This window comes from Acanthisitta chloris, unplaced genomic scaffold (assembly GCF_000695815.1).
Source record: "Acanthisitta chloris isolate BGI_N310 unplaced genomic scaffold, ASM69581v1 scaffold30590, whole genome shotgun sequence".
Classification (NCBI taxonomy): Eukaryota; Metazoa; Chordata; class Aves; order Passeriformes; family Acanthisittidae; genus Acanthisitta; species Acanthisitta chloris.
In genome coordinates, this window is record NW_008650474.1 from 36,146 (window position 1) to 50,219 (window position 14,074).

A 14,074-nucleotide genomic window follows, 5' to 3' on the forward strand; every position below is an offset into this window, starting at 1 on the left:
TTGTCCCTGTTGACACTGCTGTGGTAAACCAGGTTTCCTACTGGAGACTGTTCTGCCTTGGATTCCAGAGCTGCTCAGTAAGTAACCTGACTTTTCCAGATGCTGCACACTCACTGATCACATCTGAAGACAACAGGACTCATCTAATCGGGTGCCACAAGAAACACTCTCCAGTGTGACCCTTCACTATACTTCAATACTTGAGGATATTGCCAAACTACACAGCTGAATGTTCAACTGGAAGAAAGACTGTCCAGAAGGAAAAGAAACATCCCTGGTTAATTCTGGCCCAGCTGGGTGCTGGGCACTGCAGTCATGGGGAGCAACCTACTGAAAGCATCAGCAGGATTCAGTGTTCAGAGGAGCTGTAAACTCATTCCTTAGGTTGACAGTTTGCATCTGTGACACTGACTGTTCTCTCTGCTTTCTCCTCACACAAACCACTGCACTGGTCAGGGGTATCACAGTCACTTAGTGCACTCTGGACAGAAATACTCATGAAAAGGGAAACTCCATGACACTTACTGAATACCTGTAACAGAAGAGAACATCTGGATATGTCAGACCCAAAGCTGTTCACACAAGGGAACAGTATGAGGGAAATCAATCACTCAGAGTAATGGCCCTGTATTCTGCCATAACTGAAAGAACAAATGCATTGCCTGTTTGCTAGGAGGGATTATTCAGCCCCTTCTCTCCCAGTGGTGTAGGAGCTTACACTGCAACACAGTACTGAAGTGCCTGTAGCTCTCCTGCAGAGACCACACTAACTGGCCTCACCACTCTACCAGAAGTCGACTTTACCAAAACCAGGGGGTTTTAAATAAGAAAAAAAAAAGATTTAGTGGCTGACAAACAATCCTGCTGGCTGCACACTGATATCATGGTAACTGTCAATCAGCAGTGTATTCTGCACCAGCTGCAGAAAGAGGTGCTAAAAACAATCTGGCACAGAAAGATGAATTCCGGACCCATGTTTTAGCAACAAACTAAAAGATATGATATTCAGAAGTATTTTATACTCAGCAATTCCTACAGACTTGATGAGTTCAGTAAGCATACGACATTTTGAAGAGTCAGGTCAGCCTAAGATGTTTGCAAACAGCCTAAGCAGCTACAGATACCTGTCCTACAGTTACACCTGTGCTCACACGCTGCAGCCTTTACCAGGAACACTACATTTCTTTCTGTCTTTCAGGTTTCCAGCAAAGATTTTGTAACTGGGGGGGGGGAGAGTCTTTCTGAAAGAGCAATTACAGTGAACAAAGCATCCAAAACTTGGCTTGGAAATGGGGTGGTTAAAAGAATACAGAAGAGGGACATGACCACAGTCTGCAAATATCTAAAGGATGTGAAAATCATAGGGGTGAAAATGTGGTGTCATCCATGGGGGACTCATTAGGAGTAACTGAAGGAACCTAAGGAAGGAAAATATGTTGTCTGTGTCAGGACAAACTTGGTGCTCACAGTCACCCCTAACATTTTTGCAACTTTGCCAGGGTGACTAGAAGCTGTTATGACAACATCATCACAGGAAATGCTTTGGGAATTCAGGGTTAAAGGCTGCTTCAAGAATGTGAAGAGCAACCAATAAGAAGAAAATTAGAACTCTCTCTGGAGACGAGATGGAGATGTGGTTCAGGTGTTCCACAAAGTAGACTTGAGCCTGAATTGCCCTGGAGGGAAAAAGATTAGGCAGGAAATCAAGCCTGTTCCATCTCAGCCCTCCAACTCCATGCACAGAGCATGCAGAGCTCTCAGTTCAACAGAGCAGCTCTGACTACAGCACGTGGAAGTGACTGCCAAACCCCACACGGATCCTGCAGGTGCTGAGGAACACCAGAACCACTGAAGCTCCCACTGGAATGACAATGCTTGGACATTCCTTCTTCCTGTTCTGCAACACTATCACACTCCTCCTCTCCCAGTTCCCATATGGCACTCCCAGTGCACCAGTAAGGCCTGGGATAAATACACTCAAAGTCCACAGACATCTCTCAGCTGTCTCTAACAGTTGACATATTTCTGGGGAGACTGTTCATATATTTTATGCGCCAACCAGACCAAAACATCTCATTATCTACATAATTGTTCCCAAGATGGTTGATGCCACATGGAAATCAGTGTTTAAGGAGTTTTGGGGAAGAAAATTTAAGCTGATGGAGATTTTGAAATTATTTATTTTTTTTCTGAAGAAGAGAGAATTATTTGAAAAATCTGGTGGGAGAGAAGAAAAGAAGAAAAAGAAAACCAACCAAACAAAAACCCCTTCTATTGGCAGGCTGACCTCTTTCCCCAGAACAAGAATTTGTCATTGTGATACTCACTTTCTCCACATGGACACAAAGGATTGCACAGATACACATCCTGTCCCCTCTCCTCCTGAGGCACTGAACAGAGGTGCTTTCCAGTAGAGTGGGCAGCCACAGATCTGGAACAAACACCAGAACAAGGAGAGTACACAGCAGTCCCAAGAGGAACCTGCTCATTTACACACCAAATTCACCACTGAGACTTCACATAAGGGAAATAAAGAGGCAATGGCTCTTTAGTCTGTGTTTCATTTACTGTGTGCCAGGGCTGAGAACTCACCAATGACTTTCTACTTTGCCATGTGCCCTTTCAGGAGGCTGAAAAACACGTACTGTCAGGCTAGGAAAAGGATCAGGGACTCTCAAGCTCCTCAGCTGTCTTTGACCTGCTTAGCAAAATTCCCTACCAAGTGCAGTGGAGAGAGACAGACACCTCCTCCCACACCAGCTGCCTCAAGACCTACCCCAGAAAAGGTGACCCAGTCTTGTATGGGCAACTTCCCACCAACAGCATGGGAACCCCAATTCTAGCCATACAGTCCAGACACAGCACCAGGACAGCCACTAACACCAGCTCTGGAGGGAGTGCAGCTGATTCAGGCATGGGAAAGGATATCTTACCAAATGGAAGCAAGAGGAATAGTTTGAAGAAGTAGCTGAATCACCATTTCTGCGTTCCCCACAAAGCCTGTTTCACCTCTCCTGTTAAGCAGAAGTCCATTCTCAACTTCTTGTCTGGGCCCAGGAACTGCTTTTGGATTTAGCCATCCCTATGTCAGGCAACTGTGCTTCTGTGCAGGTGCTTAGCTCCTCTGAGCAAAGAATGACCTTTGCTTTCTGCTGCTTTCTTTGTGCAGCTGGTTCTGAAGCATTTCTTTCAGGCCCCCAAATGCCACTACTCTCAACAACCCCACGGACCACAAGCCATGCATGGAACACATCCTTGGAAAGACAGATGCAGAGACCAGACAGAAGGGCAGAGGTCTCTTCTACATCACCCTCCCGCTTTTCCCAGTTTGAACAGGGCAGGCCACACACAGTTGCCTGTCCTGTCATAAAATCAGTTTCAAACCATTTTTGGTCATGCAAAGAAGTTTCTCTACTTATATTTTCAGAGCAGGTTTACAAACAACATGACTGATTCCTCGAAAAGCAAACAAAGCCAACCTAGTCTCCTTTTCCTTTCAGGAAAACCTTCCCGCTTGGAAGACAAGTGCTCCTCGTGGAAAGAACATCACTGCTCAGTTTGCAATGCCAGAGATGCACTCAGGGCACACGGAACGTACGTGGTGTGTCTGACAACTGCTCCTTTTAGATCAGCAGTACCAAAAACAGTGGCTGAAGGAGGAAAATAGCACCAACCATCTGCACTGTGCTCCCACACAACTGCTGTGTGCTGTTCCCTGAAGCCACACTCATTAGCAGCCAGTGCCACTTGCCTTGTGGCTCCTGAACACACACACCTCGGGCTGAGGGCTGGCTGAGCACTACCCTCTTCCTGTCCAGGAGGTGTAGGTTGGAGACTGTTTTCTCACGCACCACTGCGGCAGCAGCCACAGCTCATGCCCGTGGGGCAGCAGAGCTAGCCACAAAGGCAGCAGATGGCACTACCTGCAGAGGCACAGAGCTCCTGCCCTTTTCTTAGCAGAACTATGGATGAACAGAAACCCAAAAATGCAATTCGGATTTGCTGAGGAATCTGGGAGAATCACTTCTGAAATCACAGCAGGAAAGAGCACACACATCTGATGTGACAAACAGGCAAGAGAGCTCTTTTTTGTGTACTGTTATCTCAATCTAAACAAAGAAATTCAGAGCAGGATAAGAGTTCTTTTTTCATTAAGCCATGAGAACAGCCACAATACTTCGTTTTAGTTTCAGACTTTCTCTCCCGAAATTAAAACCCCTGAGAACAGAATCACAGAATCAAAGCTGGAAAAGACCTCCAAGATGTTCAATAGTTACCTTAGCAATTTTCCCCATTTCACATATGTTTGCTTTCTCAGCTTCAAACTCTCTAAAGGCTTCTTCAATCCTGGCAATGATTTCTTCATGATTAGTGCAGACACTGGGAAGTCCTTTAGGGAAGTAGAAACGTGGAATGTTGATGGACAAGGGGGTACTGCTGGCAGCTTTATTCACAGGCAGGAGAGTGCAAGGGCTAACCGCAGGGTTTCGAGAGGCTGGGGAGGAACTTCCAGGCTTCTTCTCTTGTTTGCTTTGAACCTGAAAACATAAGGAACAGCAAATACTGTTTAACAGCATGGCACATGGAGCAGAGTAAGACAGGCTGTGCTTCCAGAGATCGAGACAAACTTGAAGCCCATCAACAATTACATTATAGCACACCTAATACGTTTTTAAAATCCTAAGTGGCCAGTTAGAAATTTCTGCAATATGAAGCACTGCAAATTTAGACTATGTCACACCTGCTTTTAGGTGTTGCTGGATGCAGCTGTGGAGGATGACACAGTATTGAGGCACAGGAGAGCATGAGAGATGCAATTCAGCAGCACCACAGCCAAGGACAATGCTATTTCTTCTCATGCTGGTCTCTGTGTTGTCACTCTGCCCCAGAAACAGCAAAGGATGTGCTCGCTGGTGTTTCCCCTAGCAGCAGAGCACCCCCCACAAACATGCTGCCTCACATGTGAGCACACCTGCACTGGTACCAGTGATGTTGGGAGCACACTTGTGCCAGAGCACTGCTCTCAGGTACAGCAAGGAGAGTCTGCAGTCTGGCTGCTCAGTTCCAGGGAGCCTCTTGTTCTGTGCCCAGCTTCAGCAGCCCAAGACATGCCTTTGTCCTGGGTACTGAGAACTGGTAGGTCAATGCCCCCATCAGCAGTCGGGCAGCCAGCACAGTGCCACGAGGCACCACACAGTGCCTCTTCACCCCTCTCCTGTCTGCAACAACCAACAGCTGATGCAGTGATTCCCCCCTGGATCACCTCTCCAACCTCTCAGGTCTAGCTCTACATCCCTGTTCTCATCGTGGGCAGCACTTGTGTTTAAGCACAGAATGAGATCCTACACCAGGTAACTTGGACATGGGAGGGAATGTTTTCCAGATTCTGACAAGCAGCAGAATTCAGCTGCTGGAATGCTGAGGGATGACGAATTCCCTGCCTCCCCAGGAAGATCCTCTTCCTTGAGAAAAGGCAATAAGCTTTCCCATTACACAACAGTTCAATGCAAGAGTTATTAATGTAACAACATATGTGATAAGGCTTGTAAGGCAACAGTCAAGTAAATACAGCTGTGACTTTCAGTTTGTTTATTCTAACCGTATCAAAACACAACGGTTTTAGGATAAAGCAGCCAAGTCTGAGCTCACTAAATACAGAAGAATGTATATGATGAGCTGACTAAACTCTTTGTCTTATTATTTTCCATAAATTTGGGACTCTTTTTTAACAAATCCCCCAACTCACCATGGATTTGCTTTCAGGGAGGTAAAGTGAGAATTGCAAACACTTCCTTAAGCCCTGTTTCACCTGCAGTTTGTAAAACATTCCTCAGAGAGCTGTGAAACAAGAGCTGGATGCTTTCCCTCCCCATCACACCCTTTCTTCACTGCTCTTGCCTTAAACAGGAGGACCTCTCTCCTCCCACGACCTGTCCCTTTTCAGAGCAGGAACGCTGGTACACGTGCCAGCCTAGGGACACTTTTGTCTTTAACTGCTCTGCACAGAACATATTACCTTGGAGCTTTGGATTCTCTAAGTGTTCCTCCAGGAACAGCTGAGGATCACTTTCAGTCTTCAACATTGCTGTGTATCAATGCTGGTGTTCAGAGTCCTTCACATAGCTCTCAACCTCTGGAGAACAAGCCTGAATACCACCTTTTCTCCCGCCCAACTTCCTTGACTTTTCCTACTCTCTCACACTGCACACCTTCGTGTCTGACCCTGAGTGATGCTGGAGCCCAAAGAGAACCAGGTGTGGGGCTCAAAGCATTGCTGGCTCTCAGGGCTGTGGCACAGGGAAGCAGCAGCCCTGGTGGCTGTGCCCCACAGTCTGACAAGGAGCAGGTGACCCAAGATGTTGGCTGAGGGAAGCTGGGCACTCACCCTGGGAGCACAGCTCGCTGGGCTCACAGCACACAGCCCTTCTCCTGGCTGCCTTTTTCACTTTGCTCAGTGGAGAAACAGAAGCAAAGCCTGGACAGGCCGTGTGTCTGGGGAGGGAGCACACAGCCCCAGGTCAGTGATCTGACTTGGAGAACTCACACACACCACTTGCAGGGAAATTCCGTGCAGGGAAGCAAGCGGCCGACTCAGTGTGAGTGATAAAGCAAGCTCCTACGTCATTGTTAGCTCTGTTCTTCTCTTATATGGTACACGATAAATGCACCTATTCATTGCTTAGCATTACCTAAGCTCTAAAAGGTACATTTATATACTTTTTTCTGCTTGCAGTTGCAGCTGTGAAGAAGTCTCCTTTATTCTCTGGAGAATCCTTCTTTGTTTTCCCGGATAGTTCATCCTTGGGCTTGCAACATTGCTGAGTTTTCCCAGATAGCTTGTCCTTGGGCTGCAACATTATGCTGAGAAAATAAATTCTAATGCTGAGAAGCTAAATTCCTGAGGCCTACTTCATGGTTATATGCTCAAAGCTCCCATAGACCTTTGCTCGACTCTTGCTTGCACAATGCTCTCTGGGAGCTGTGCCCCTGTTCCCTTAGCCATTCTTCAACAGAAAATGACACAAGTCCTTCTGCTTTCATCACCTGCCTCCCACCCTGCCTGCCCAGAGGCTTTGCCAGCCAGGACCCAACTCTGCCCAGTAGTTTTCCCTTCTAGATCCCAGCAGAGGGGAAATCCCTGCCAGTCTCTCACAGCACCATATTCATACAAACAATGCAAAGCTGGAACAGACAACGAGGTGCTGACTGCAGCCACTTGACTTCTATAATAGGACTGAACGCGGTTTGCTTGAAGCCCCACTGCTCACAAACAGGTTTATTGCTCCCTGACCTTCTCAGCACACACGTGCCCTCCCTGCTGCCAGCACTCTGAGCAGCTAGGAGAGATGAGTCAATGTTAACAAACAGCTCCACAAACCAAGACCTTCTTTCCAAGGACACGGACTCTCCACTTGAACAGCATGTGTCCTTCCCCTAGAGTACCAGGGAATGATAACATTGTGTTTTTCTTTCCTTGGAAGATGATCAGAAAGCCTCAAAGTAGACCACAACAGCACTGTGCCATTTTCCTCCTCTCCTGCACACCACGTACATCCCAACGTGGCACAAGACCTGAGCCGACCATCCTGTAACACAACTCATCTGTTCTGCCCTGGCCTCCACCTCCCAAGAAAGAACAGCAGCTCACTTTCCTCCAGATACTGCCAAAGCCAGCAACACCCAGAACCAGCTCACGCAAGACATTAATTTCTGATCCACGACCACCACACATGCCAAAAGTTCAGACAACTATAGGAGAACTACAGGGAATTCTGCTAAGCTTCAACCCAATTTGCCCCAGTTTGCAGCTGACCTTCTCAGCAACACTGACTCACTAACTCCTGCCCAGTCCAAGCCAAACACGGTAGAAACACTTCTCATGGATGACTTCTTTTCAGATTCTATCTCAGGAAGAGAAACAGAATATATGAACTTTGCCTTCTTCCTTCTTATGTCAGAAATGAGCTGTCTACAGCACAAAGAGAAAACAACAAGCAGCAACTAGCTCTAGAGGATCCTGTTCCCTGGAACAACCGTGCAAGCTAATTCTCTGGGATGGGCATACCTGGATGTGAACCACAACAGGAAGTTAATTATAACTTTTTGTGAAAAAGAAAATTAAGGAAGGCATATGAGGGAAAATTCTGTGGGAATTCCTTGGAAATAAACAGTTTCTTACTGTAAAAAAAAATCAGCCTTAAATGCTCTTTGCCTAGTGGAACACATTTCTCCAACAGGAATGTGCATTTGCAGAAAGGACAACCAAGAAAGGAAATGACAAAAACTGTAATAACTTTTATCTTTGTCACCAATACCTAACAGACTTTTTGTTTGTTTGGGTTTTTTTTTTTTGCTCAAGAGGAAGGTGACATTAAAGCCCTTTCTTCAATACAGCTCCACAGCATTGTGCAGTTGACCCCAACTAAAATCTGTGCATCCACTGTCACCTTTGCCAGCCACACAATTTATTTATGGACAGACTGAAACAGTGACCTCTGTGTTATAAATAAACCAGACAGAAGCAGAGCCTCGTTGTAGCCACACAAACAAAGCACAGACACTAAAGACCTGCCACCCCAGCCTGTCACCCAGGGAAGTGCCAGGCCCAGCACAGAACTCCAGGAGTTCCCCAGCAGCATCACAGCAAGGGATGGAAGTTTCTACTCCTTCCTCCTGGCCCCAGTCTCCAACAGGGCCCTAGATAATATGTTTACCAGTTTCTTGCTTTTTTTTCCAAATGGGATTCTGTAATCCTCTTTTCTAGGGTACAGTGACTCAGCCTGGGCTCTTGCAGTCCACAGTGCTGACTTAATGTCTCCTTTCATTTTTCATAGTTCCTGTCTTGCTGAGGTCTGATGGTAACTGGACACAAGCCATCCTCAAAGCTCATCGCTTCTGCTCTGGATCCATCACCTGAGACTTTCTCTTCCTTTCCCTCCCTGAAACCCTCTCCCCTTCACTGCACTTTGCTGCTGCCTCTTTCCCACCCATCTCTAAGGGTAGCACGAACAGCAGAGCTTCATCTGCACATGGCTCCAAACAGCATGGACAGGCTGTAAGAAAATGCATCTCTGGATAGAAACTTTTCTACCAGGAACCAAACTCAGCAACAGAAACAAAGTCCAATCACAGCAAAAGAAAAATTAAAAGAAACTCTACCTAAGTGACTAAGAATCACAAAAGGATTTAGGTGGGAAGAGTCACAGTGCTCATTCTAAGGTGAAGTGAAGTTCCTCAGGTTCTTCTCCAGCTGCATTTGAGGACACAGGCCGTGCAGTGGCTGATAGACTTCAGCCCACACTCCAAATGCTTCCCTGAAAACAACTGGTGTGCATCCAAATCAATCCAGACAAAGATACAAGTGGATACAAACCCCCCCTGCAATTCTCACTTGTCCTGCTGTGCAGATGACACTTACCCAGGGAGAGCTGCCGTGATGGGAGGCACAACCTCAGGTGCAGAGGCCTTGACAAGCTGTTCAACCTCCCAGCCCACATCTACACACTCCACACACCAACTCCCACTCCTGTGCACTTAGTGAGCCCAGTTACCTCCAGTCCCAGGCCACTCATGCTAACACACCCAAGGCACCACACGTAGCCACACGGCACATCTCACTGCTGCCAAGTGGGAGAACTCCCACCTGTGTCCTCCACCCCTAGATGTACATTGTCACCGAGTCCTAGTGACAGCTCCAAGCACACCAGACCCCTCGGAACCTATTTTAACCCACCTGGAAAGGCAGAAAACAGACTTAGCTTTGTTGCTGGATGTTACACTACCGTGTTATGAGTTCAGTCAGCTCACAGAAAGGTCTGTGGAGCTCAGGGCAAGACACAGGTGACACAGGGTGAGGAGGTAGCAAAAGGGAGCAGGCACTGAAGAAAGAGAAGATGAAGACCACCTCTTTCCAGCTGCAATTGCCCACTGCAGCAGTTCACTTGTCTTGGATCTGCAGCCCCAGAGCAGTTATTCCAGATGCACTTAGCAGTGAAGATCTCTGCTCCTGCTTCAGACCAGGCAGAGGGCTCAGGCACCAAAGGCTTGTCCACCTTCCCAGCTGGGCTACCAGGAGGTCTGTATGTCCCTGCAAACCCCATCCCAGTTTTGTCCAGTGACCACACTAACTCTGCAGAGTGAGTTGGGCTGTGCTGCATGGTTCTTGTCAGTCTATCCTAAACTGCTCGTGTCCCCGCCCAGCTATTACTGCACATTATTACCTCATGCAATTCTCCCCCAGAGAGTGAAAACCACACGTTCCAGAGATTAACCTGCCATCAGAAAGCAGGAAAACAGAATGTGCCACAATATGCTCCGGAGCAATTTTCATAGCTGTTTCTTAGGAAGCAGCTGCACTGCTCCTAATCTCAACTTTTTAACTTCCTCGCTGGGTCACCAATTACTTAAACACAGATGAAGCTCAAGATGGGCTGATTTCAGCACATTCTGACCCCCTGTAAATCAGGAGTGACTACATGTCCATTTGGTTCCTCACATAAATTACTCCAATCTTTTGCCAGTTGCCCCAAAGAGCAAGAACAGCAGCTGGGATTTACCAAAAAAATACAGCCAAGGTTCATTTCCTTTTCTTTGGAAAGAACCTCCATGATCTTAAGGTTTTTTTCCAGTCTAACTGACTCTGTGAACTCCTTCAGCCACAGCCCAGAGCTGCAGGAAACAGCACACAGAAGCACCTTGTGATGGTAACATGACAAAAGCCAAAGCCAGGTAGGCTGCTCTGGGCAGAGCTTTGTACAGTGCAGAGCACAACCCACTCAGGTCTGCACAACATTATGGTTCTGCCACATGCAACAACAGACACTCAAAACAATCACATACACAGAGTGGGTTGGGTTTTTTTTCCAAAACCACAGAAAACACTTAAGTCTTACACTGCCTCTCCCCATTATTAAATCACTGCCCTTGCTGCTAATTTTCCCCCTTGTTTCCAAAGACATTTTAACTCTGCAATCTAAGCCTGGAAAGTTTATTTTTAAACCTGCTAGTATCTAGCTGCAAATAACTTTCCGCAAATAGACACGCCTCGAGGGGCCACAGATCGATCGCCTGATCCAGTGAAAAACACGAAGAAAAAGGAAAGAAACGTGGAGTGTCAAACCTGGGCCTGCTGGAAGGCCTTCAGCCGTCGCTTGAACCGAGATGGAAGAACAAAGTCACAGCCCTTGGCAAGGAAAGCTAGCTCCCCTCCCAGGTCTGGGTCCCTGCGCAGAGAGCTCTCCTTGATCATCATCCTGGGCAGCTCCCAAGCAGATGTTGACCTTCCCGGAAGGGGCACGGGGACTCTGGAGGAGACCACGGCAAGACCAACACGTTGCTTTCTTGGTTTTGGTTTTTTATAAGCAAAAAATGGCAAATGGCTTCAACATACTGTGTCTTCTCTCTCTTCACAAGGACAACACATCTAATGATTTTATCCCACTCCTAAAGCCAAAGCTCCCTATTTTAACCAATATTCACAGTATCTTTCAGTACCACCGGGACCTTCTGCCTTCTTGTAATACTTTAATTGAGAAACATGATCTACGACCAAATCTATTTCCCTGCTGGCTACATGACAGACAATCTGTCCTTGGCTTGCAATAGGCCAGGGCTAACACGGGAAAGGAAGCACCCACCACCACTACCACCAAGGGCACTAAAATTAGATGCGCTGCAGAGGTGGCTAAATATACCACGTCCCCCAGCAGTCCTCACTGTGTGCTGAAACCCGAGGTGCACACTGGCACTCAGACCGAGCCGGAGCTACCCATGCTGGGCCAGGCCCTGTGTGCAGGGTGGCAGTGGTTTGAGGGCTCTGTTGATGAGGTGATGCAGCAGAGCATCACTAGTCCAGAACGAAGGCTGTAATTTTCAAAACCCATCAATTTTTCCTTCTTGTTTGGAAAAACCAAATCATCTAGTTACTCTAGTGCCAAGCAAGCACATAAGGATGGTTTTGGATAAGCTCAGGCATTCTAAAGCAGTTCTAAAGAAAACTGTTTCATAATGACCCTAAAATGCATCACTCCTATTACTCAGTTTCCCTGTCACTCTCTCAAGGCAAAGGCAAAGCAGTTGTCAGTGGACAATAGTCTACTCTTTCTCGGCAAGACTCTGAGTAAGTAGACTTCAAAATCCTCAGACTCTGTCTAGGCCAGTCAAAAGTGTGTTCTCTCTCTCCCATCACAGAAGCAGCACTGAGCCCCATGGCCTGCTCTCTCTGTTGACTTCACAAGCCCCAGATATTTTGCTAGTTTACTAAGTTAAGAAGCACAGAAATACTTCCAATTTCTAGCTAGTAAGGCTTGCTCTTATCAAGGTGTCACATGTGACGTGAAAAGGTCTCACTGAGCCTCACAAACAGAAAGCTCTTATTGGACAAGTGCCTCTGATGTCCTTTTAATGTTTTCCTGTGGAGATCCAAGTTAATACAAACACAGCACCACTTGATGGACTACAGACAGACAGACCAACCATCCTGCCAGCATCGACTGAACTGAAGCACTCAGCCAACCTGTACAGGTGGCAGGACAAGGGCACAGAGTGGGCAGGGTCAAAAACATCCACCACTGACTTCTCTCTCCAAGGACTTCACAGAAGACAACATTTTACTCAGCAGACTTTACCTTCCAAAATCCCTGACACTCAGCACTCCAACAGCCCCATCACCTCCCTCAGTATTCACCAGCTGTAGTTTCTGCCTTTTCCCTCACACCTGCCAGTGCACTCAGGATCCTTATTGCCCTCTCAGCTACAGACAATACCACAGATAAGCATCCGGAGGGTTTGCTAGCCTCGAAGAGACAACTGCATTGTTTTAACGGAACTATGTATTTAAAAACAAACATACTAAAACATCAGCTTAAGACAAGCACAAAGAACAGGAAATTTCAAACAAATAGTTGGGAGGCTTAGAGATAAGCAGCGGAAAACTGGATCTCAGAATGGGAAGTGTTGGACAGTCTAGAAGTATGCAATGCTTCCTGGCCTGCCCAAAAGGAGCTCTGATGCCCTTATTATGTGCTCCTAATATTGATGGACTCCTTGAGTATTCATTTCCTAGTTTCTAAATATTTGGGTTTTGAAGATGAAGAGGCAAGTAATCCTATTGTTCTCCATGGAGGATCATAACTGGGTTTATGATAAAGGGAAAGTCTGTTGCTGACATAATTCAGCACAGATTTAACACAGATAGACCAGCTGAGCCGGGAACAGTCTGGCCTGAAGTGGCTCTCCCTCTTTGAGTGCTGTGGGTCTGAGGAATATTAAAACTGTCACAGCCCTCAGCGATGCAAGCTGTGCTGTGCTTCCATGGGTAGCAGAGCTCTGGGGTTTCCATGCCTGTGCACAACCGTTTGACAACGTATAAGCCCCAAGAGAACACAACAGATACTCTGCACATTCATTCAGGCACACATGTGCCATCCTGCATCAGGGTCCACACGGAGCTCCAGCCACATCCAGAGTGATCCAGGAACACGGATGTATTCCCCAGATGTTACACCTAGAGAGGGCCCTGTGTCCACAGCAAATGTGTGCCCACCTCTGTGCTACAAATGGCAGCAAACCCCAGGGCAGGGGCAGAGCCAGCAAGTGACTCCTGGCTGTGCTGCCAAGGGCCAGCTCCCTCCCAAGGGGCCCAGCTGCACCCACAGGGTGCAGAGCTCAGCCCAGGCCCTGCCAGCTCCTCTGGCTCCTCCTGGGACCTTTGGTTCTGGGTATCTACACAAAGTGAGGCTTGTGCTGCCGCATGGAAGAGAAGAGCTGTGGTAGTGTGGTGCAGGATACCTGTGCCTGGCTGGGAGTAAACCAGCACACAGGCCAGCTGGGATCAGGGCAACCAAAGCTGGCAAAGGACCAGGCTGATAAGCCATTTGACAGTGTAAACACATTCAGTTTTCAAATATTATGTGAAATCTGCCACACAGTCACACTTTATCAAACACATTTTCCTTTGAAGTTCACAAGTGAGCAAATTTTGTAAATTAATATACAAGGCAAGAATAGCTATTACAAGAGATCATTTTAGAGCTCTTGGAGCTGTTTAATTCTACACACTCTGAGGAAAAAGCCT

General features: G+C 47.1%; 1 protein-coding gene across 1 annotated transcript in view; it reads right to left on the reverse strand.

Moving 5' to 3' along the window:
- PPP2R3A (protein phosphatase 2, regulatory subunit B'', alpha) overlaps positions 1-14,074 on the reverse strand; it is a 29,394-nt gene that overhangs the window by 12,356 nt on the left and 2,964 nt on the right. The window contains exons 2-3 of the mRNA XM_009085224.1: positions 4,278-4,538; positions 2,328-2,431 (exon numbers count right to left, since the gene is read on the reverse strand). Of these exons, the coding sequence (XP_009083472.1) occupies positions 2,328-2,431; positions 4,278-4,538 (365 nt within the window). The remainder of the gene's footprint in view (positions 1-2,327; positions 2,432-4,277; positions 4,539-14,074) is intronic.